This window comes from Lonchura striata, chromosome 6, assembly GCF_050655825.1.
Source record: "Lonchura striata isolate lonStrDom1 chromosome 6, ASM5065582v1, whole genome shotgun sequence".
Taxonomy (NCBI): domain Eukaryota; kingdom Metazoa; phylum Chordata; class Aves; order Passeriformes; family Estrildidae; genus Lonchura; species Lonchura striata.
In genome coordinates, this window is record NC_140708.1 from 2,172,405 (window position 1) to 2,193,218 (window position 20,814).

Genomic DNA, 20,814 nt, shown 5'->3' on the forward strand with positions numbered 1-20,814 from the left:
ACCACAGCCACCCATGAAGGGCTCCTTCACCCAACACACCCCTCAGCTGACAAAATCCTAGTTCCTGAGCAGTTTAAATGCCCAAACCAGGATTAAGGTGCTGAGTGTGTGTCACAAAGTCAGGCAGCACGGCAACAGGGCAGGGCTGGGTTAAGCTTCCAGAAAATGAGCAGCTGTAAGGCAAAGGGCAGCAAAATTCCGGGACCAGATGGGCTGGGGAGGACGTGGTGTCTCCCTTGCTAGAAGCCTTTCAGGATGGGGATGATTTAGGTGGAGCACAGGGGCCAGGTTTCTCTTCTGAGGTCCCTTCCAGCTATCTTTTATGCTTTTGTGACTGCTGATGGCCAAAAAACTTGAAGGCGCTTTAAAAAATAATCCTCAGGCCTGCCCTGCAAGGCTTTCTAGAGCAGCTTGATTTAGAGGAGGGGGAAAAAAAAGAAAGGAAAGCAAATGGAAAACCTAAGTGGGAGCTGCAAGCTCTCACACCTTGGCAGAAGCGACACTGATGAAAGGGAAGTGGAATTTTGGAATCCAAGGTGAGCTTGGGTCCCTGCAATGCCACATGCCTGGATACCAGGGCAGGGGCATGAGGGATGTGCTTGGGATGAGTGTCCTGAGCCTGGGTTCATCACTGTGAGCTGCAAAGTGTGCTCTGGGTTCCCTGCTCTGTGGTACCTGCCACCTGCCTTGAGGACAAACTTCTGCTGGCCTGAGCATTAACTGGGAAAATTTGGCTTCTCTGGTTCTTTGTTTGTGCCATCACCCAGTATTGAGCTGGTTAAAAAAGATTCCCGAGTGTGGGGCCCTGTCTTCCTATATTTTTTAGTAGAAGTGTTGACTGGGACGGCCTCTGTTTTACTGCAAGCCCTGTGGTTCCCAAAAAACCTGAAAATGGCTGTCTGTTTCACAGCTTTGGCCAAGGATTTTCTTGGAAGCAGTGCCCCATCTTCTAAACTCTGCCTCTCCTCAAGCCTCCTTTCCATCCTCTCAGCACTTCAGGATACATCTCTGTAGGCTGAGGGAGACCAATTCAATATGAAAGGAGTTAACAATAAAACACAGAGACTTGGGGAGAGGTTTTCAGGAATAATCCCCATTATCCCAGCCACTCTCAGGTCTCACTTTGGACCTTTGCTGTGTCCCCTTTTGAGGTTTAGCTCCTTGCCAACCCTTTTGAGGGTGTCACAGGCAGGGGGACGTGCCCAAGTGTACCTGGAGCCCCAGCAGAGCCTTTTAGCTGGCAGTCTGTGCTCGTGCCTTTAGGGAGAGACAAGAATATGCATTTTAAGATTTGCATAGGAACATGCAGCTGTTCCACCAAAAATGGATAATTGTTCTTCCCGCTGTGAAGTTAAACAATAAGAAGTGCCAAACTGCACTTGCCATTGCTGATTTTGTGCACTCAGCTGCATATTTTATGCATGTAGATTAGTTCCAGATTTATGACGATGGAACTGTTCATGCCTGCGTTAATCGGGCCAGGTTGTAGTTGCTGTGGAAACTACAACTGACTTTTACATGAAGTTCTGTGTTGCATTTAATGCTTTTTTTTTTTTTATTTTCCCTTACTTTTTTAAAGCTCTCTTGTATTTAATACTTTGTGGTGAAAACAGCGAAGGAGTCAGCATCAAAAATAAAAATACCTTTGGGCAAAAAACAAGTTTCAGCAAAGAGAGCAATTTTTCTGGAAAGTTGGGATGTCTAGGAAAAATAAGGGTTTGTGGTAGAGTGCCACCTTGACCACAGCTGTATAACTATTATTATAAGTGTGTAACAACTATTATAGGCCCTGCAATACTGCAATAAAGAACACAGCTGTGTAACTTACAAATGGCTGGAAATGCAGGACTGGAGTTGCAGGGTCTCTGGATACCGCTCCCGGTGGGAGAAGGAAATTGCTGGTGTACGTTTGATGCGAAAACAGCACGCAGTGCTACCGATGTTTCTTTCTTATCTCCAGAACACCCCCGTGGGCACTCCAATTTTCATCGTGAACGCCACGGACCCGGACCAGGGGGCAGGAGGCAGCGTGCTTTACTCCTTCCAGCCCCCTTCCAGCTTCTTTGCCATCGACAGCGGCCGTGGCATCGTGACGGTGATCCGGGAGCTGGACTACGAAGTCACCCAGGCCTACCAGCTCCAGGTGAACGCCACGGTGAGTCGTACCCGGGCAGCTGCAGGCCTGCAGGTGCTGTCTGGGGTTTGTGTTATTGCCCTGCTCTGGAAAAGCTGCTGTATTTTCTGCTTAGCGAGGCGTTGCAGCAGTGAGGTCTCTGGGTGGTTTTAGGTCGCTGTGGGGAACGGCTGCACCTCTCCAACAGCATCTCACACGTGTCAGGGGCTTCTGCAGGAAGGGAACCAGCTCCTGGGTGGTGAAACCCAGTAGAGGGCAAATGTCAGAATCTGTGGTATTGATGATTCTGAGATTGTAGAAAGTCTCTGTCTTTCAGCCCCGCAGCCAAAGAAGAAGTCATAATTGGTCTGTGCTGGTTCCAAGGTTGTTTATTCTGTTTATCTCTAACATGTTCTGCTGCCCTGCCCAGCTCTGTCCTGCAGGGCAGCGTGTGGGGCTCTGCCCTGAGTGGGATGTGACAAACATTAAATACCAGAAACTCCCTGGGCTGCATTTACAAGAACATGCCAATATCTGTCACCTACGTTGGACAGTGTGTCCCCAGCCTGAACCAACAGAAAAATGCCAACACCACAGTGAAACATGGAGGGCATGAAGAAGGAGAAAAAGGACAAGGCACACCCAATTTCCTCCATCTTGTCCCCTTTGAACCCCTAATCTAGAATCCTAAATTTTTACTTTTGCACCCGTGCCACACTTAATTATTACTGATATCAAACACTCAGAGCTGGTAATTCATCCTGTAAGATTGAAAACTCTTTTCCATGGACAGAGATCACAGTGTCTCTGGGGGCTCTGTCCAGGGGGGTTCCTGACCCCTGCCAGGGTCCCAGACCTTCCAGGGCAGCCATAGGGAAGCTCTGGATTCCCACAGGCAAACAGACCATTCACAGAATCATGGAATGGTTTGGGCCAGGTGCCTTAAAGACCATCCCATTCCAACCCCTGCCATGGGCAGGGGCACCTTCTGCTAGGCCAGGTTGCCCCAAGCCCCACCCAGCCGGGCCTGGAACACTTCCAGAGATGGAGCTACATCCACAACTTCCCTGGGAAAGCTGTGCCAGTGTCTCACCAGCCTCTGAGTGAAGAATGTCTTTGGTATATTGAATCCTCCAGGCTCATTCCTTGTACGCTGTGGTTTATTACAAGTGGGTTCACCTGTATTAAGTTCAGACATCAAGCGTTAACATTCTGGTGGACAGAGGAGAACCTGGGGTCTTAATTACAGTCAGTGCCATCACACTGGGAGGGGACCCTTGGCATGGGAAATGGTAAATTCATGCCCCATGTGAGTGGGTGTTCAGTCCCTGGTGTTCAGTCTAGAGAGAGTTGGAGAATGTCAAGGAGCACACAGGCTGCAGCCCTGGATGCTGGCTCCTTCCCCACATCGCACGCAACAGAGGAAGGTGAGATTCAGCCCTGCAATGCATCTGTCCAACTCCACACTCAGGAGAGGGGGAGAAAACCCTCTCTGCCCCCTCCAGGCAGCTGGCTAGAGCTCTCAAAGCGTGTGATTTGATCAAGATCATTGTCTTGATGCAGAACCGCAAATGTCAGGAGGACACGGAGGGCTGTGCTTCTCTCTTCACAGCAGCGGGCCCGGACACTCATACACTGTAGGGCAAACATCACAACCTTTCAGCCCAAGCCCTGCATGTTCCAGGATGTGGAATTTGCTCCAGAAACTCGGTTTTTTGTTGTTTGCGAGGTTGAAACATACCTCATTTTGTTTGCGAGGTTGAAACATACCTCATTTTATTTTAATACTCCAGTGTGAAGAGGGCCTCTGTTTTTCGCTTCCTTGCCAGCGTCTGTCGCTGACACTCTTTCCTGGGATGTGTTACTGAGCTGTGTAGCAGGTTGGAAAATGTGGGACCAAACACAGTCCCTGATGGAAATGTAACTTTCTTCCAGGATTCTGATTTCCTTAAGGATGCAATGGTGTCAGCTTGGTCCATCCAGCTTTGTCTGGCCCAGCAGAGATAAAATGGGCACTTCATGGAATCCCACAATGGTTTGGGTTGGAAGGGGTTGTAAAGCCCAGTTCATCCCAACCCCTGTCATGGGCAGGGACACCTTCCACTATCCCAGGTTGCTCCAAGCCCTGTCCAGGCTGGCCTAGGACACTTCCAGGGATGAGGCAACCACAGCTGCTCTGGGCAGCCTGCTCCTTGCTCAATACACTCCTGGCATCCAGTGATTTCTAGCTTAGGGAATCCAAGGACTTCAGTGTTGTCTCTGAACTGGGCTGGGTGGCAGCTGTGGGAATATCTCCTTGCCTTGATCAGTTATACTAATTCCTAGAAGAGTGATGAGAAACCCTAGGGCGAAAAAAGAAATGTGAAGGTTCCACCAGTGTAGCAGGAGCTGGAAGAGCAGATTTTTGTCTGCCTGATGAGCAGTTTGCACAGTCCAGAGTGGGAAATGGGGTCATTGGGGGTTCAGGGTGGCTGCAGGGATTGCTGAGCAGCATGGGTGCAAGGCAGGAGTTGTTCTATCCCAGGGATGAGGGCAGCGAGCACAGGGTGAGGCTGGAAAGGACAGCAGGAGAGACGGTCCAGTGAGGAAACTGGATGCATGCTTGTTTTTTTCAGTGCTGTCTGTGATGCCTGGAACAAAATTTGAGAGGTGAAGGGGAGGGGAAGGAACATTATCTGAAGAAACAAAGGACTTGAACCTGATGGCACTAACAGCAGAGTCAGAATAAGCATCCACCCAGGCCACAGACACTGAGCCCTGCAGGTTAAGAGGATAATGTACAAGCTGAGTTGTTGAATAGAGTTTAAATTAACATTAATCTTCTGGCAATCAGTCTTTGCCTCTGCTCAGAGCTGCTTTGGGAGTGTGTAGTCACCTTCCAGCACAGTGCCTGATTGGGGGTAAGGAGACACTGATTCCCTTCCCTCTGTGTGCTCTCTTTGCTCCTGCCCTTAGCAAAGGGCTGGGGGCATTGGGGTCACTTTTGAGCACCCAGGGAACAAGGCTTCAGCAAGAAAAGCAGTGGCAGCAGGAGAAGCTGGTGGCAGTGCCTTCTGCTGTGGCTTTGGCTGCTGGAGGAGGGTCATGCTTGGAAAAGAGCCCGAGGCTCTGTCCTGGTGGGATGTGATGGAGCGAAAGGGAGGTGATCAGAGAATCATGGAATGGTTCAGGTGGAAAGGGATATTTAAAGACCATTTAGTTCAACCCCTTGCCATGGGGAGGGACACCTTCCACTATCCCAGGGTGTTCCAAGCCCCATCCAGTCTGGCCTTGGACACTGCCAGGGATCAAGGGGCAGCCACAGCCTCTCTGGGCAAACTCACCACCCTGACAGCCAGGAATTTCTTCCTAATACGGGATCTAACCCTGACTTCTTTTAGTTTAAAACCATTTCCCCTTGTCCTGTCCCTCCATGCCCTTGTGCCAAGTCCCTCTCCAGCTCTCTTGGAGCCCCTTTAGGCACTGGAAGAGGCTCTGAGGTCTCCCGGAGCCTCCTCTTTGGCTGTGTTAAGGCATCAGCACTGTGGGTATGAGAGAGGCTGCTGGCACCCACCCCTGGGTCTGACCATGCAGAGGTACCTTAGGCTTTGTCTGCATTAGGAAGGAATTTACATTTTGAAGTAGATGTTGAACAGCATTGATGCATTTTCACTCAAAATGTGATGAAAACTAAATTGGTGTTTGCTTCATTTGAAAGGACTGATGCTGCAATGAAATGCATATTGTATTTCAGCTTAGAGGGAGGTGCAGTGGACAATAATTCCAGCAGGTAGCTTGAAAAAGAGATGATTACCTCCACTATTCAGAAATCCTGTCCCAGCTACAACCACGTGAGACTTAATGCTGCTGAATAATTCTGTTTTTCTGATAAAAATCCTTTCTCTCCCCTCCCTGCCCCTTCTTTTTTTCAAGGACCAAGATAAAAACAAGCCCCTGTCTACTCTTGCCAACCTGGCAGTCATCATCACAGATGTGCAGGACATGGACCCCATCTTCATCAACCTGCCCTACAGCACCAACATCTACGAGAACTCGCCTCCGGTAAGGGCTGTGTTCTGTGGGGTTTCCTTCTGAAACAGCACACCTCCAGCCAGATCCAAAACACTCAGCCCTTTTTTAAAACAGGCAGCCTAAGCACAGGGGTTCAGCAAGCCTGGACCCCAAATAAAATCTTTTCTTGAGGGTTTTTTCTTAAATTCTGCAGGGGCTTTGTATTGTTCGTAGCAGACAGTCACCCTGTCTCCTCCCCACGGTCTATCTGCATGCCATTTCCAATAGAGAACTTGAAGGAAAAATCTAAACGTTCCCGAAATGAGGCAGTTTTGAAAATGCCAGAATCATCAGCCATTTCAGCACTTTGAGTCTTTTCCCCCAGGTTTTGCCAAATTGGTCCAATCATTTTAGTTCTTCTGAAACTCGGTTTGTCAGCAAACTCACTGTTTGTGGAAAAAAGTCTCCCAGTCTCTGAATACAGCAGGGATGAGGGTTTTTTTTCTCCCCCACAGATGTCAGGGAGCGTGGAGGGCAGCTTGGGCTTTGGGAGCTGTTTCTAGAGGGAATCTCAGCTAGGACTTCCAATGAGAAATTTGTCCCTTCTATTTTTGGTACTTTCCAGTCAGGATTAAAAGTCCACCCTGAAATGCAGTAGAGCCCTTGCAATCTACCCAGGGAATGGAGACCATTTTGGAGACTCACCAAGGGCTTTAATCCAAGCACCAGCCCTTCTCCACAGCATCCACAGCTGTGCATCCCATCACTTTGTCCACGGGAAAACATTTTTTGTTTGTGGAAGGAAAAACCTGCCTTAAAATCCTGGTGGTGAGCACCCACAGCACATGTGCACCCCATAACTTGTGTGGTGCTCTGGATCCCAAATGCCTGGTGGTTCTGTTCAGAGGGAGAGGGAACTCCAGTGTGCTTCAATTTGTGCCTTTTTATTCACTTTGGGGCAAAAGTGGACATGGAGAGTGCTGGATGAATAGGGCTGAGTTGTACTGTCCCAAATTCCATGGTGACATAGCACATTACCTGTCTGCTGGCCCAGAGGTGGCCAAAAAAACCCAGCTTATTCATGAACTACTTACAAGGTAAAAGTTTTGTTGATATTTTGGAGTATCTCTGAGATGGACAGAGTGAGCTGCAGGTAAATAAAACCCCACAAATCAAATCATGTTTAACTAGGAGTAAAAAATCTTTAAATGAAATTGGAGGAATGAAAGTGCCATAAGTATTAAAAATCCTAGAGTGCATCACCTCCATGGAGTGATCTTGTATTCAGGAAAGGGAATGTCTTCCAAATAATTATATACATTAAGGCTGAAGGAACCCTTTGTGTCAATATGCACCACAGTTATTCCTGGAACAGTCAGGAAAGCAGCAAATAACCACTGTGTAAGGTGATACAGGAAAATGAAGAAGGAATTCGCACCGGGTTTAGAGATTTTAATTTCTCTTGGCCATGTGCAACATCTCCAAAGGCACTGAGGTGTCTGAGAGGGATAGGTGCCACCGGAGGCATGGTGAAGAGGAAGATTGCTGGAGGTGGGGACTGCTTTGAGTGGTGTCACCCTCTGGTTTGGACTCAAATTCCCAGCCCTCCTGGGACAAGTTCCAGTGCTGAAACAAGGATGTGATTTGCTTTGCCAAGCCTGGCGTTTAACACAGAGTCATTTGGTTGGAAAAGACCTCAAAGTTCATCAAGTCCAGCCATTAATTATGTGCATTTTTTTGTCTCCCAGTGTAAATCTTCTCATCAGCTCTGCCCTACCCCCTGGGTGGAGCCATGTGAAGAGCGAATGTCTTGGTTATCAAAATGATCACCACCCATTTGGGTGGGGAGTCTGGGCTTGGCCAGCTCCCACCCAAACCCAGGCTTGCAGGTCAAACCAAGAGGTTGGTGTGCATTTTTGGATGATGTTTACCCTGACATGTGGCTCAGCAGGTCCAAATGTGCTCAAGGCATCTCATCCCAGCCCTAAATCCACAGAGCCACTGCTCCCCTTCTCTCTTCGTCCTTTTATCTGTGGTGCACAGCATGTCTGTGTTCCCCTATCAATGTATCAGGCAAAAATACCTCATCTAAAGTGTATACATTACCTAATAAAATCCTTCTTATTTGGGATTATTGCATCAAATTTTAATTTCCTCACTCGAGTAACAGCATGTCAGCCAGCCCGTCAGCGGAGAGCCGATAGAAGGTGAAAAGAGTGGATAAACTGCAGCAAATTACCACAAACAGATCTCTATCAGCCCTTTGACTGGAATTGACTGGAATTAAGAAGTGAGAAATGGGATTTTTTTTGCCATGGCAGCTTTCTGAAGCGCTCACCCCCTCCCCTCCTCCTGCTGCAACGCTGGGCTGCGCTTCGCCTTTCAAGTCCCTAATCTTGTAAGAGAAGAAGAAGAAAGAGGGGTGGAGGGGCATGAGAGGGGAGAGAAGTGCAGTTGTAGTTCTTATTTCTCTCAGGCCACGATCTGGGAGCATAATTGAGAAGCATTTTGGGCAGGTGCTTATTGTGACACTGAGAAGAAAGCAATTTCTTATCGGGCAGAGGAAGAGGACACAGCAGGGAGAGACTCTACTGTCCCTGGAGGTGTTGTATCTTCTTTCTTGATGTTGTTTATCATCCCAGCATGGCTCAGGCATCTCTCCTAGGGCACCCAAGTGTGCCTGCAGCTGTGGCAAAGCTCTGAGGTGTGTTTTTCATCCTCAAGAGGCTTTATGGGTGTCTGTCCTCACAGCAGCTGGAGACTGAGTGGTGTGGTTGGTGTTGAATGCCCTGCAAAGGAAGGGCTGTGCAAGCATTGCCACAGGCTGCCGGGGCAGTAATGGAATCACCATCCCTGCAGGGGTTTAAAAGACATGTGAATGTGGCACTTGGGGACAGGAGTTAGTGGCGGAGAATGGTTGGACTGGATGATCTCAGAAGGCTTTTCCTAAACGGTTCTGGGATTCCATGTCCTTCAGAGGAGCTGACTGGGGCTGGAGGAGAGGGGCCCTTTCCCCTTGCAGAGCTGCTGTGGTTCTGATGAGCCTCTGCTTTTCTGCACCTCAGCTGGTGCATGGTGCAGGCAGTGCTGCAGCTTCCCTTTGTGGGTGCAAGGGGAGGAATCCACTCTCCAGGAGACAAGCTGAGGGCTGTGAATGTGTGCTTCATCCCACAGGGAGCCTCGTGAGGGCAAGAGTGGGGTCAAACCCTGCTGGCACACACGGCCCCAGGACCAGCACTTGTATTACCTTGCAGTGGAATGGTACAGATATATGTCAAACATCATTAAAACAGTTTTAATCCTTCAGCACCATCCCCCTCCTCCTCAGAAACTCCTTGAGTTGAAGAAATAATGTAGAATCACTGCTGGTTTTGCCCTAGGGTCTCAATAGCTCCGAGTTAATTCTTTCTTACAATATTTCCAGCCCATCAGTGTGAACACTTTATTAAAAGCTCAGGGTTTTATTAAAAAAGGATTGATTTACCCCTGCCCCTCTTGAAAAAACCCTCAGATTTTGTTTGGATAATGTGCCATTCTTTATTTTCTTTGCCTTTTTTAAAGCATAGTCTTTCCCAGATTATTACTTTTCTAAACCTTCTTCCTCCTCCCCAAGAGGGGAAGAGTTATTCTGTTCTCTCTGTACCCACCAGCCAAGCCCTCTCCTTGCAGCCACTGCTGTCTGCAGTAGGTGGGCGAGGTGTGACTTGTTTTAAAAGGAAAGTCAGGGACATTTGGGAGCTTCTAAGAGCTCCAGGGTCTTGTCACAGGTTGTGCCCTGTGCCACTTCTTCGGCCCCTTTCCCAGGAGGTTCATGGCTGCTCCCAAACACTGTGGTTGCTCAGGAAGGGATGGATGGCAGAAGTGGTGTCTGCCAGACTTGTGGGCAGAGTCTGGATGGAAACCAGGTGGGATGTGAAAGATATTGCCAGGGTTCCAGGAGACAGCATCCATGGATTGTAGGGAAGGCATCATGACTCCAACATGTGTTTCTTGGACACTGGTGAAACATGGCTCATCCCCAGGAGGTGTTTGTGGAGCAGGAGGAGAAACACAGGAGGCTGCAAGGAGAACGGGGGGAGCCCCAATGCCAAAACCCAGCAGCAGGATATCATCATCATCATCATCATCATCATCATCATCATCATCATCATCACGGGCCTGCCGAGGGCAGAGGGTGAACCTCAGCATGGTCCCTCATTCCTTAATCAAATGTCTGGATAATTTCTCTCCCGTGGGCATCACTATGGCATACGCCGCTGAGCTATCCTAACTGATTCCTCCTCCACCCCTCCCAAACTTCCCCTGCTGCCACATCCCGTTCATCCTTTTATCTCTCCCTCCAGCCCTTGCCCTTGGCTCCTCCAGGAGGGGCTCTTCTGCAGATGAAGCATCCCATTGCTATTCCCCAGCCATGGCAGGGCCCTGCCTTCCCCCTGCAGGAGGCAATTCCCATTCCGAGCCGAGCGATGGGTGAGGAGCTGTCACCCAGCCCCGGTGCCTGCACACACTGCCCCTCCTGTGGGGGTGTGCCAGGAGGGGAGGGGGCTCTCACCTGCGCCGTGAGGGTGGGAGAGTAAAGATTGCATCGAGTTTGACTCTGCTGAATGTGAGGGTAATGTATAATACAATACAGAATACATAGTAACACATAAAATGCAATATACTATATACTATATTATAATTACTATTACAGAATATGTAATAACACATAAAATACAATATACTATGTACTATATTATAATTACTGTTACAATCTATTATAAGCAATATGCAATATACAATATGCTATATGCAATATATACTATATAATATATGCAATATACAATATACAATATCCTATAGACTATATATTATATACTATATGCAATATGCAATATACTATATATTATATACAATATACTATATGCAACATACTATATACTATTATAATTACTATATATTATAAACATAGTATATACTATATACTATGTACTATATACTATATACTATTATATATACTATATAATACAATTGAATATATATATAGTATAGTATAATATAAAGTATAATACATTATAATTTAAGCAAAACCACGCTGGGACAGAGCACACCGAAAAGCATCATCCTTTTTTTCCCCTCCACTTTGCCCTGCCCTCCTTTCCATGTCCCCTGTTCTGCTTTCCCACCTGCTCCTTGCCCACTTCTGCAGCGGTTGTTCTCTCTCTGTGCTCTTGGGAAAGCACAGTTATTGTCAGTAATTTAGAGGCTCTCCGGGCAGCTGCTGAGCCTCAGCAGCCGAGTGCTGCTCAGAGGCCAGTGACCTGGGATTTATGGCTAATGTTCTCGGTTAATAACATGGATTTACTTAAGGAGTCTGTTGAAATGCCCTCGGAGATCAGGGAACGGGCAGCCTGCCTGGCCCTGGGAGCCTTCTTTATGGCCAGCAGCGGCATCAAGCCCCCAGGGACATGGATCTGGAAGTCCTGCGAGTCCCTTCTTTCCACCAGTGATGTTTCAGCTTTCCCTTTGGCCTTCAAATGATGGATTGCAGGGCAAGCATGAGCCTGCCGACCCACTCTGCTCCCTCGTTAGATATGCAAACGCCTCTGCTGAAATTTCCTTTGAGGGAAAAGAAAAAAAAATTTGCTGCTTTCCCCACTGTTAATAAGCCAATGAAAACAAGAACAGCTGAGTTGTAAATTTTTTCACACTACATTAATTACAGGCATGTGCATGTGTTGGTATTCACAGGGGCTCACTGCACTGCGGCGGGGGAAGTTGACTTATGGAGCAGGATAGTTTTATTTCAAGAGCTAAACAAGATTTTTGGGTCCCTCTTATGTTGTTCTTGTCAGTTTTGGGGGACTTTTGGATCTTTCTGCTGGGCCATAGGAACAGTGCATGCTGCAGGATGGAAGATGAGGTTGGTGAGCCGGCAGTTGCAGAAGCTCCTGCCTGGGGGCAATCCCTGGTTCTCAGCATCTGTTCTGCCCTCCTCCTCCTCCTCCTCAAGGGTTTCAGTTAAAATCTCTGCAGCCCACTCAGGCTGCCGATGGTCAGTTTGAGCAGCCCTTATTGTTGGGGTGCCTCATCTGAGGAACACAGTGGGAGAAGAGGGCAGGTTTGAAACTGGGAAGCCAATGGCAGATTAAACTGGCGTTGTGACCAAACTGAAGGGGGTGGTGAAATGGAATTGTTTCCTGCTGGTCATGCCCTCAGCATTCCCAGCTACATCCTGGGGTGGTTTAGCAGAGCTCTGCAGCTCACACCAGCGTGATGAGTACTGAGCCTGAACTGTTTCAAGGTCAGGTAGTGGGACTTCTCCATGCCCTGCCATGTCCTAGGACAGGTTGTCCCTCAGCAGCTGGCCCAGGGTGAGAGGTGCGGGTCGCTGTGGGAGCCCCAGCAGTGCTGTGACAGCTGTCCCCTGTCCCTCCCCAGGGTACCACCGTGCGGATGATAACAGCCGTCGACCAGGACAAGGGACGTCCCCGGGGCATCGGGTACACCATCATCTCGGGTGAGTCCTGGGGGCACGGAGGGACCCCAGCAGGGATGGATGGGTGGGTGGATGGATGGATGGGTGGATGGATGGATGGATGGATGATGGATGGATGGATGGATGGATGATGGATGGATGGATGGATGATGGATGGATGATGGATGGATGGATGGATGGATGAATGGATGGATGGATGGATGGATGGATGGATGGATGGATGGATGGATGGATGGATGATGGATGGATGGATGATGGATGGATGATGGATAGATGGATGAATGGATGGATGGATGATGGATGGATGGATGGATGGATGAATGGATGGATGGATGGATGGATGAATGATGGATGGATAGATGGATGACGGATGGATGATGGATGGATGGATGGATGGATGGAGGGGATAGGCCTGCAATAAGTCTTTGTACATCCCATCCCTGGGAAATCATGGCGTAGAACAGGTAGAATGATTTAGGATGGAAGGGACCTTAAAGATGATTGTTCAGGATGCTTTCCACTAGCCCAGGTAGCTCCAAGCAAATCTGACAATATTTCACATTGAAACGATGAGCCACAAACAGCTGAACTTCACACAACCCCACGGAGGGGATTTTCTATTCCAGGAGGGAACAGGACTGAGTATGGACTGAACAGTTCCTGGTGGTTTCTGTGGTGTTTCCCAAAAGTTTCAGAAGATTTGATGCAAGGACTGGGTCTTTGAGGGTGCAGAGCTAGAGAAGGAAGTTTAATTAAAGTTGTGGTGGCTTTCTGCCTTCTGATAGGATTGAGCCTGCCTTTGCAGCCTGGCTCTGAAGCCTGGGATCCCTTCTTGGTGTGGATGAGTGGATCACTGCTGGGCAATGCTTTGCCCCTTTGGCTGCATAGCCTGAGGATCCCTTCTGATGGCAGCAGGGGCTGGGCAGGCAGGGATGGTGTTTCCCAATAAAACCCAGCTGCCTTATGCGAAGGCCAGTTTTGGGGGCTTAGGCCTGTTTCATTTAAGATGCCTTGAGCTCAGCAATCTCTGCCATAGCCCAGCTGACTTTGATGCTGCACTCAGATGCTGCTCTGGTGAGGACAGACAGACTGCTCACTGGGGTGACCCAGGAACGAGGGACCAGCTTGGTGGGTGTGGGTTGTAACCCTTTTCTTGTCATCTCTTTTAGTGGGAGGGCTCCTTCCCAGCAAGAAACAGGGACAGTGCCTCCCCGCCACTCTCTGCCACATGCTCCAGGTGCTGCCCCCACGTGCAGGAATAATTTCCCAGTTTTTTCTCTTAAAGCCCAGCCATTTCAAACCTCTTTTAATCAGCCTCAAGGGTCAAGGTGATTTCACCCTGACTTTCAAGTCCACTGATCCTGGCTGCAAGTATCCAGCCTTTGAAGATGCGAGGATTATTTATTCCTCTAATTCCCTCTGCAATTTATTTGAGAGATTCTCCCAGATTGTGGGTACCAGCTGGCCAAGGTGCAGCAGGGGCTGTCTTCTGGCTGATACGGGTTCTTTTTCACTGGAGACTGGACTGAAACATCCATCTAATTTTGCAGAGGTTGCTGAATTACAATGAGGACGGTAAAATAGCTGTCAGCCTGGCCATCCTGGATGGGCAGTGGGATGGTGGAGGGGGAGTCAGGACCCTCTGGGATCCAGGTGGAACATGGAGAGACCTGCAGGTAGATCACTGCACAGAGCCTTGCATCTGCTCTTATGTATGCCAAGAGCTTAACCCTTGCCTGCAGTCCTGCCTGCTGGGGGCAGCTCTCCTACCGGAGGATCCAGCAGAGCAGATCAAAAGAGTGATTAAACTATTCTGCACTACTATTTTTTTTCCCAAACATGAGAATTAAGAAGTGTTTTCCTAACTGGCTAGGCATCTTTCTCCTGCCAAGACCAGAGTCTCATGGAGAAGGGGTTGGATGGGAATGATCAGCCCATGGACAGAGCTAATGTTACTTTCTGATGTGTGAGAGTCCAGACACAGGACTGGCATCTAATGCGCTTCCAAAATCCTGCTCAGCCAAGGCAAGCCATTTTATTTTTGGCAGGCAGGTAAAGCCTAATTAATTTCTCATTATCCTCAATCATGATGGTAAAGGTCAGCGAGCAGATTTTTGTGCCTGAGCTGGAAAAATTTTATGGCAATTTGTAAAAAAAAAAAAAGAAAGAAAGAAAAAAAAAAGCCTAACATATGGGAATTGGGAAGCAAATTAAATTAGAAACTGACTGTAAGCAAAAGTGAAAGTGGGTGGTGGCAGTAGCAATTAAAGCTGGTTCTTCCAGGAGGGGAGGTAGCAGTGATGCTGCTGCCATTCCCCTGCAGGGATGGATGATGCCTTTTCCCAGCTCTCAGACTTTTTTGGGCACAGAGTTGGCATGTGGCTGGCCTGCTTTTGCAGTAGAGAGCTGAGAAGCAACCTGGCTGTTCATCATACCTTTGGTGTTAGTGCCTAAAGCATTGGTGTGCTTTGGAGGTGGGGTTTAAAAATTAATTTGGAATTGCTGCTGTCCCGTTCGGCTCCATCCCTCGGGCAGCCACGTCTGGGGATGTACTGCAGCAGCTCTTATTTATACAGCTATCTCCAGCACAAGGTCCTCCCGTGACAGGAACACAATAAAACTAAAAGATTAACCATAACCACATAAAATAAGACTTGAGATCTAGCTTTATGCCGCCAGCTTACAAAGCTGTTAAGGCTGAGATGATGGAGGAGCACTGGTGTAGCTCTGCCGTGGCTTTGGCTGCTTGTCCTGCCTGCATTGGGAATCATTTCCATATCTAATAGGGAAAAGCCATTCGGTTGTTTCTGCCCCTTCCTTCCCATCAGAGTGTTTTAACTCCAGGAAAATGTACTTTTTCACTTCACACTTTCAAAGGAACGTGCTCACTGCCCTGTTGATAAAGAAATGCATAATGAGACCTCACAATTCAAGCCCCTTGTGCCAACAGGCTGGTCAGTGCCAGGGCTCCCATTGCTCCAGAGGGTGTTCTGCTGCTTTTCCTGTGGCCAGAGCCCTGTGTTAGCCCTCCCTCCCAGCTGCGGTGACAGGCTGGAGATGCTCAGCCACTGAGGTCAGGACTCTGTTTGAAGGACAGATAATTAATCCAGCAAAGTAATCCACAGCTCCTTTTTGGCAGATTTATGGAGATAGCCTCTGTACCGGGGACTCTGCCTCATCATCTTTCATTTCCCAGGCAAAGCGAGTGACTTGTTGTATAACACGGCCTGTTCCAGATAAGGCTTTTCATTTAGGGGAACTCTTGGGCTAACAGAGATTGATTTTCCCGCCGGGAATGGGGAGGGCCCTGGCGTTTTGGGCAGGATCAGCCCTGCAGACGGCAGTGTGTTTTCACATTTGCTGCCTCTACACATCGCCTGGGGCACGGGGAATCCTCTGGCTCTTTAAGGGAAGGATTTTCAGCGTGAGTTAAACAGCAATTTAATTAATAGGCAGGAGGAGACTTTTGCCCGCAAGCTCCTCTTAGGAAAACATATTGACTCACATGTTGCTTGCTCGCAGTAAACTTTGGGCTTCATTTATTTCCAGGAGAGTCAGGATCCTTGGAGTCTCCTGGCAGGAGGATGTGAAGGTGACCTGTGCAGCTTGGGCAGGCACTGAAGGGTTAACCCAGGGGAAAGGGTCCCACACGTCAGTCTCTGCCTGCCTGACACATTTCAGGTGTGGTGATGGATGGGCAGTGGGAGATTGCACAAGGGCAATCTATACGTCCTTCCTGGGTCTTGGAAAGTCCTTCGGCGGAGAAGGGAGTGAGCTTTCACTCTCAGATGGTCCTTAGGGCTATTCACAAACCCTTAGGATGGGGTTCTTCCCCCCCCGCCCCAATTTGATTATTTTATAAGACTGATGCAGTTTCTAGCAACGCCTCTCTTCCTTTAACTGGTGCATCCTGAGGGAAACATGAATTAAAAATCATGATTTGCTCAATGCAGTAGAAGTGTGAGTTACAGAAGTGCGAGGGAAGCTGAAAAGAATTGTTCTCCATCTTCTGAATTTCCTGGTAATGAATAAAATGTCACAGATATATTTTTTTCCATATAATATATTTATATGAGTAAAAAATCAGTGCAGTAGCTCTCAGAACATGTTTCCCATGCTCTTAACAGAGCCAGAGTGTCCCACTACCTTCCTTGTGAAAGTGCAGCTTGAATCCTTGAGGAAAGGTCATGGCCAAAGTGGTCTCCAAGCCCTTGGCTGCTGACAATCACCTCCATAGCTTGAGCTGACTTAATAAAGAAGGCAGAGCAAAGCAAACCCCTTCGAAGGGGTTTGCTTTGCTCTGCCTTCTTTATTAAGGTTTTAGGGGAAGAACATCAGGGGAGAACCCTTGTGAGTGGGGACCTGCTCATTTTGCTATTCCCTACATCGCTCCGCGTTTTTCCCACATTCGCCTCGCTGGGTGAACTGCCGGGGTGTTGAAGCCCTCATAAATTACACCTGCTGGGAGGGCCTTCCCGAGTGATTTAAAGGCAGTCATCACGGCAGAACATTTCTGTAGGAGGACACGCTGATGGGTGGAAAAGTGCCTGGCGCCGAGTTATCCATCAAAAGCTGTTTTTTCCCACCCTGCCAATGCAAGGGGATGAGACAGCACAAAGCAAAGATGGTGGCTGCGGTCACAGCCCTTCTTCCCTTGGCTCAGCTGCTCCTCATCTTCCTGCACGCTGTTTTTTGTCGTCATGTTGGCATCTGGCTTTGTCTCCCTGGCAATCCAGGAGTCATTGGGAAGAGATATGATTGGGATAATGGTTTGCGTGGCAGGCGGTCCCGCAGCAAACAGCCCCCTGTAATTAAAACTATACATTCCCTTTTATGTGGAAATAGGAAACAAAAGCATTTTTCTGTTTAGTTTCTGGGACTTCCTGTTTAGCTTCTTGGGATTTAGTGGGTGTTCAAGGCTGAGCAACCTGGTCTCGTGGAAGGTGTTTGGAATTAGATGATCTCTAAGGTCCTTTCCAACCCATATCAGTCTGGGATTCAATGTTGACAGCCAGTGGAAACCGATGAACTTGGGCCACCTCTGTTTAGGTCATGGCTAGCAAAAACAGCTGGTTCAGAGATGCTTTTCAATGGAGGAATTTCAGAAATCTGTGGATCCTGGAGATGTGAGGTTTATATCAAAAAGCCCATTTGAGATGATATGGAGGAACGATGGTTGTGGTCCAAGACTCAGAGTCCTTTTGTGTGAGGAATTACACTCAGAGCAGAAACTCTGCAGGTTCTGTTCTCCTCTCTGGTACTCAGCCACAGCTCCCAGGAAATCTGGGAGGGGGATTTCTTCACTTTGGGTGACAAATACCTCATTTTATTTCCTGGTACTGTACATTCTGCTCTAAAAAGGTGAACTCTGCGAGCATTTGATGTGAGCTCCTTTTGTGGCTCTGCAAGATCAGAAGGTCTGCTGGTTGTGCTATAATGGACAAATCCTTGGGGAAGGATACTAAAAAGGGCCTGTTTGCAGAGCAGGCCTGTGAGAAGGAGCACTGGCACACAGCTTTGGGCTCAGATCTGGTATTCCAGAGAGCTCCATCTCCCCAGAAGAGCAGCAAACCAAAGTCCCAAGCAGGAGAAGGGGACACTGGTTTTATACAGTTCCTCGATTTCCCGGAAAGCTCAGGTGGTAACAGCCGGTTTTCCTTTGGAATTGACTTGTTGCCTTTGAATTGAAGCACGGGGCAAGGTCCCTGCCCTGGCACTGCTTCCCTGCCAGCAGCCTGGGGGCAGGAACTCAAGGTGAAGAGCAGCGAGGTGCTCACGGAGCTCATGGACTATTTATCTGCTAATAACTGTGTCTGTTGCTGACTCCATGAACCACATCCAACAGCATCTATTTCGGTGCCCGAGGAGCCCTGACGGAGCACATTTTGATTAATAAATTATCTGGAGCAAGGTGTGTGATGGGTTCCCCTTTCACATCTCATGAAAGTCACCTGCTCCAAGTTCAGCGGTGCCTTCCCAGCGTGAGCAGCCCTTCCTGCAGAGGGGGGTGGGAAAATTATCCTGCCCTGGGAAAACAGCTTGCTCTGACTGACAGGTGGCTTTTCACTAGAGGACGGCAGTAGCTCCATCTCTCCCTCCAAGGGTTTTGAACAGTGCTCAAGGCTAAAGGGGTAGGAAGGAAGGAGGAGGTATTGATTCCACCATTTTTTTCCCCCTTTTTCTTCCCCCCCCCCCACCCTTTCTCTGGGTTTGAGCCAGTACTTTTAACAGCCTTTTTAAACTAAGAGCTTGGCTGAGGGCAATTAAACATTATGGCTCTCATCTATAAAACCCCTCGTTATAGCAGTGTTTCTCCAAAATGATGCCTATGCCATCATCCGTTCCTCAATGAGCTTGGAAAAACACTCTGAATGGGCTCCTGTGATCCATCCCAGTGCTCCCAGCCCAGCATCCCATCAGTGCCTGCCTTCCCAGACTCCTGGCCAGCTGCAGTGTATGCAGGATGTGTTCTGCTGCCCCTGTACCTGCACACAGACAGATGGATGAGAAACTTCTCCTTCTTCTTGACCCATGTCATAACAAAAAGCTGGGCTTGTGGGTCCTGAGCAAGCCTGTTCTTTGCCAGGTGGGAGCAACAAGTCTGCCAGAAGTGGATTCATACTGCTGTCCCAAAGTTCTCAATTTTTTCTCATTGTCATTCTCCCCTTTCCCTCTGTCTTTCTGGTATTTAAAACATTTCCTGCCTTGTTTTCCTTCTCTCTGCCCCCTATTTTGCTGCTCAGCCTTTCCTTTCACATCCTTTAATTCCTGCCACATTCCTGTGTGTACCTCTGGTCTCTCCAGAGAGAGGAAAGGCAAAATTGGCTAATTTCTCCCCACCTTGTTTTTTTTTCCTCTGTTCTCAGGAAAGTGAAGGCACTTGAAGATTATCAGAGAGATTTTGGCAAGGGAAATGAGCATTGTTCATCAGCGTGAGTGTTTCAGCAGGGATCACTGGTCAGAGCAGTGCGGAAGTTGTGGTTGGAGAGGTATTGGAGACACCTCTTTCCCTAAATTTGCAAAGGCAGGAAGTCTCAGCTAGTATAAAGGAAGCCCCAGTGGGCATAGGATGAGTATCTGATGGTGTTGGGGAGGCTGAGCTAGAGAAAAGCCTCTGATGAGCAGCCTGGGAGGCCTTTGGGCCCCCAGTTGAGTTGTCCATCCTTCAAAAAGTGACTGTGGTCAAATATGAAATGCATAACCCTTTTTAGAACACAGAACATAGTGCTGTGTTGAGTCAAATTCATCCCCTATTGACCCAATTCCACTAAATTCCATTGTTTCTGTATTTTATTGCACTCCATATTAGGGGGAGGTGACCCTGAGGCATAAACTTTGCCATGGCAACCTGGTGTCCTGGAGCATTGAAATGCCTGGCAGCACAGTCCATTCTGTCTCCTGGATCATCCTTCAAAGCTGGGATGGGAAGAAGCTTCCTAAGGAGTCAGCTATAAATTACTGCATGAAAGTGGGCAGTCAGGATGGAAAAAGGAGAATTGTCTGAGGGAGGAGACTGAAGATCTTCATGTACAGCAGCAAAAGATCAGGAAAAAATCCCACAAGGCCATTGCTAATATTTTAAGTAGCCTGGCATCAGCTCATTAGGCTGGCTGGTGGTCAGTGGGGCATTTGGGATGGAGAGAAGGGAGGAGCAAGGCCAGGAATGGGAGGAATTCTGTCCAGGAGGAAGATAGAATGGCTCAGGAATGGGGAAAAAGGTGTCAAGGCACGTAGGGCTCTGGGACAGAGAGGAGAGGCCAGGTGGCTCCTGGGGTGAGAGGGAAGGAACGGCCAGGCCCAGAGGCTTTGGGCATCCCAAGGAAGGTGCTGTGATCAAACAGAGGTTGGAAGGGAGCAAGGTGGATACTGAGTGATGGGAGACAACTTTCTGTGGCAGCAGATCTGTCTTGCAGCTCCCTTCCAGGGAAATGACAAATGCTGTGTGTGTTTCCTTCATGCTGAGATGTATTGAGAAGACAGGATTTATTTTTTACTTCCTTTTGACTGGGATGGCTGGAATTTACCTGCAGGGTTTCCTGTCTCCCGTCTGCATCTGGTTCAGGGGTTTCTGCATGCCTCAAGATGCTGAGGGGAGCTGTGTGGGTGACCATATGCCTGAATATGACTTCCTTGGTCATCACTAATTCAGCAGCCTGCTCTGCTTTTGTGTCAGGCTGGTGTCAGGTGTCCCAGGCTCCACACACCAACTGCTTGCTTCTGTCTGACTCACAGG

The 20,814-nt window shown here is 48.5% G+C and overlaps 1 protein-coding gene across 1 annotated transcript in view; it reads left to right on the forward strand.

Annotated features, from left to right (window-relative positions):
* CDH23 (cadherin related 23) overlaps positions 1-20,814 on the forward strand; it is a 186,496-nt gene that overhangs the window by 76,879 nt on the left and 88,803 nt on the right. Inside the window, exons 7-9 of the mRNA XM_077784783.2 lie at positions 1,961-2,155; positions 6,026-6,154; positions 12,524-12,602. Of these exons, the coding sequence (XP_077640909.2) occupies positions 1,961-2,155; positions 6,026-6,154; positions 12,524-12,602 (403 nt within the window). The remainder of the gene's footprint in view (positions 1-1,960; positions 2,156-6,025; positions 6,155-12,523; positions 12,603-20,814) is intronic.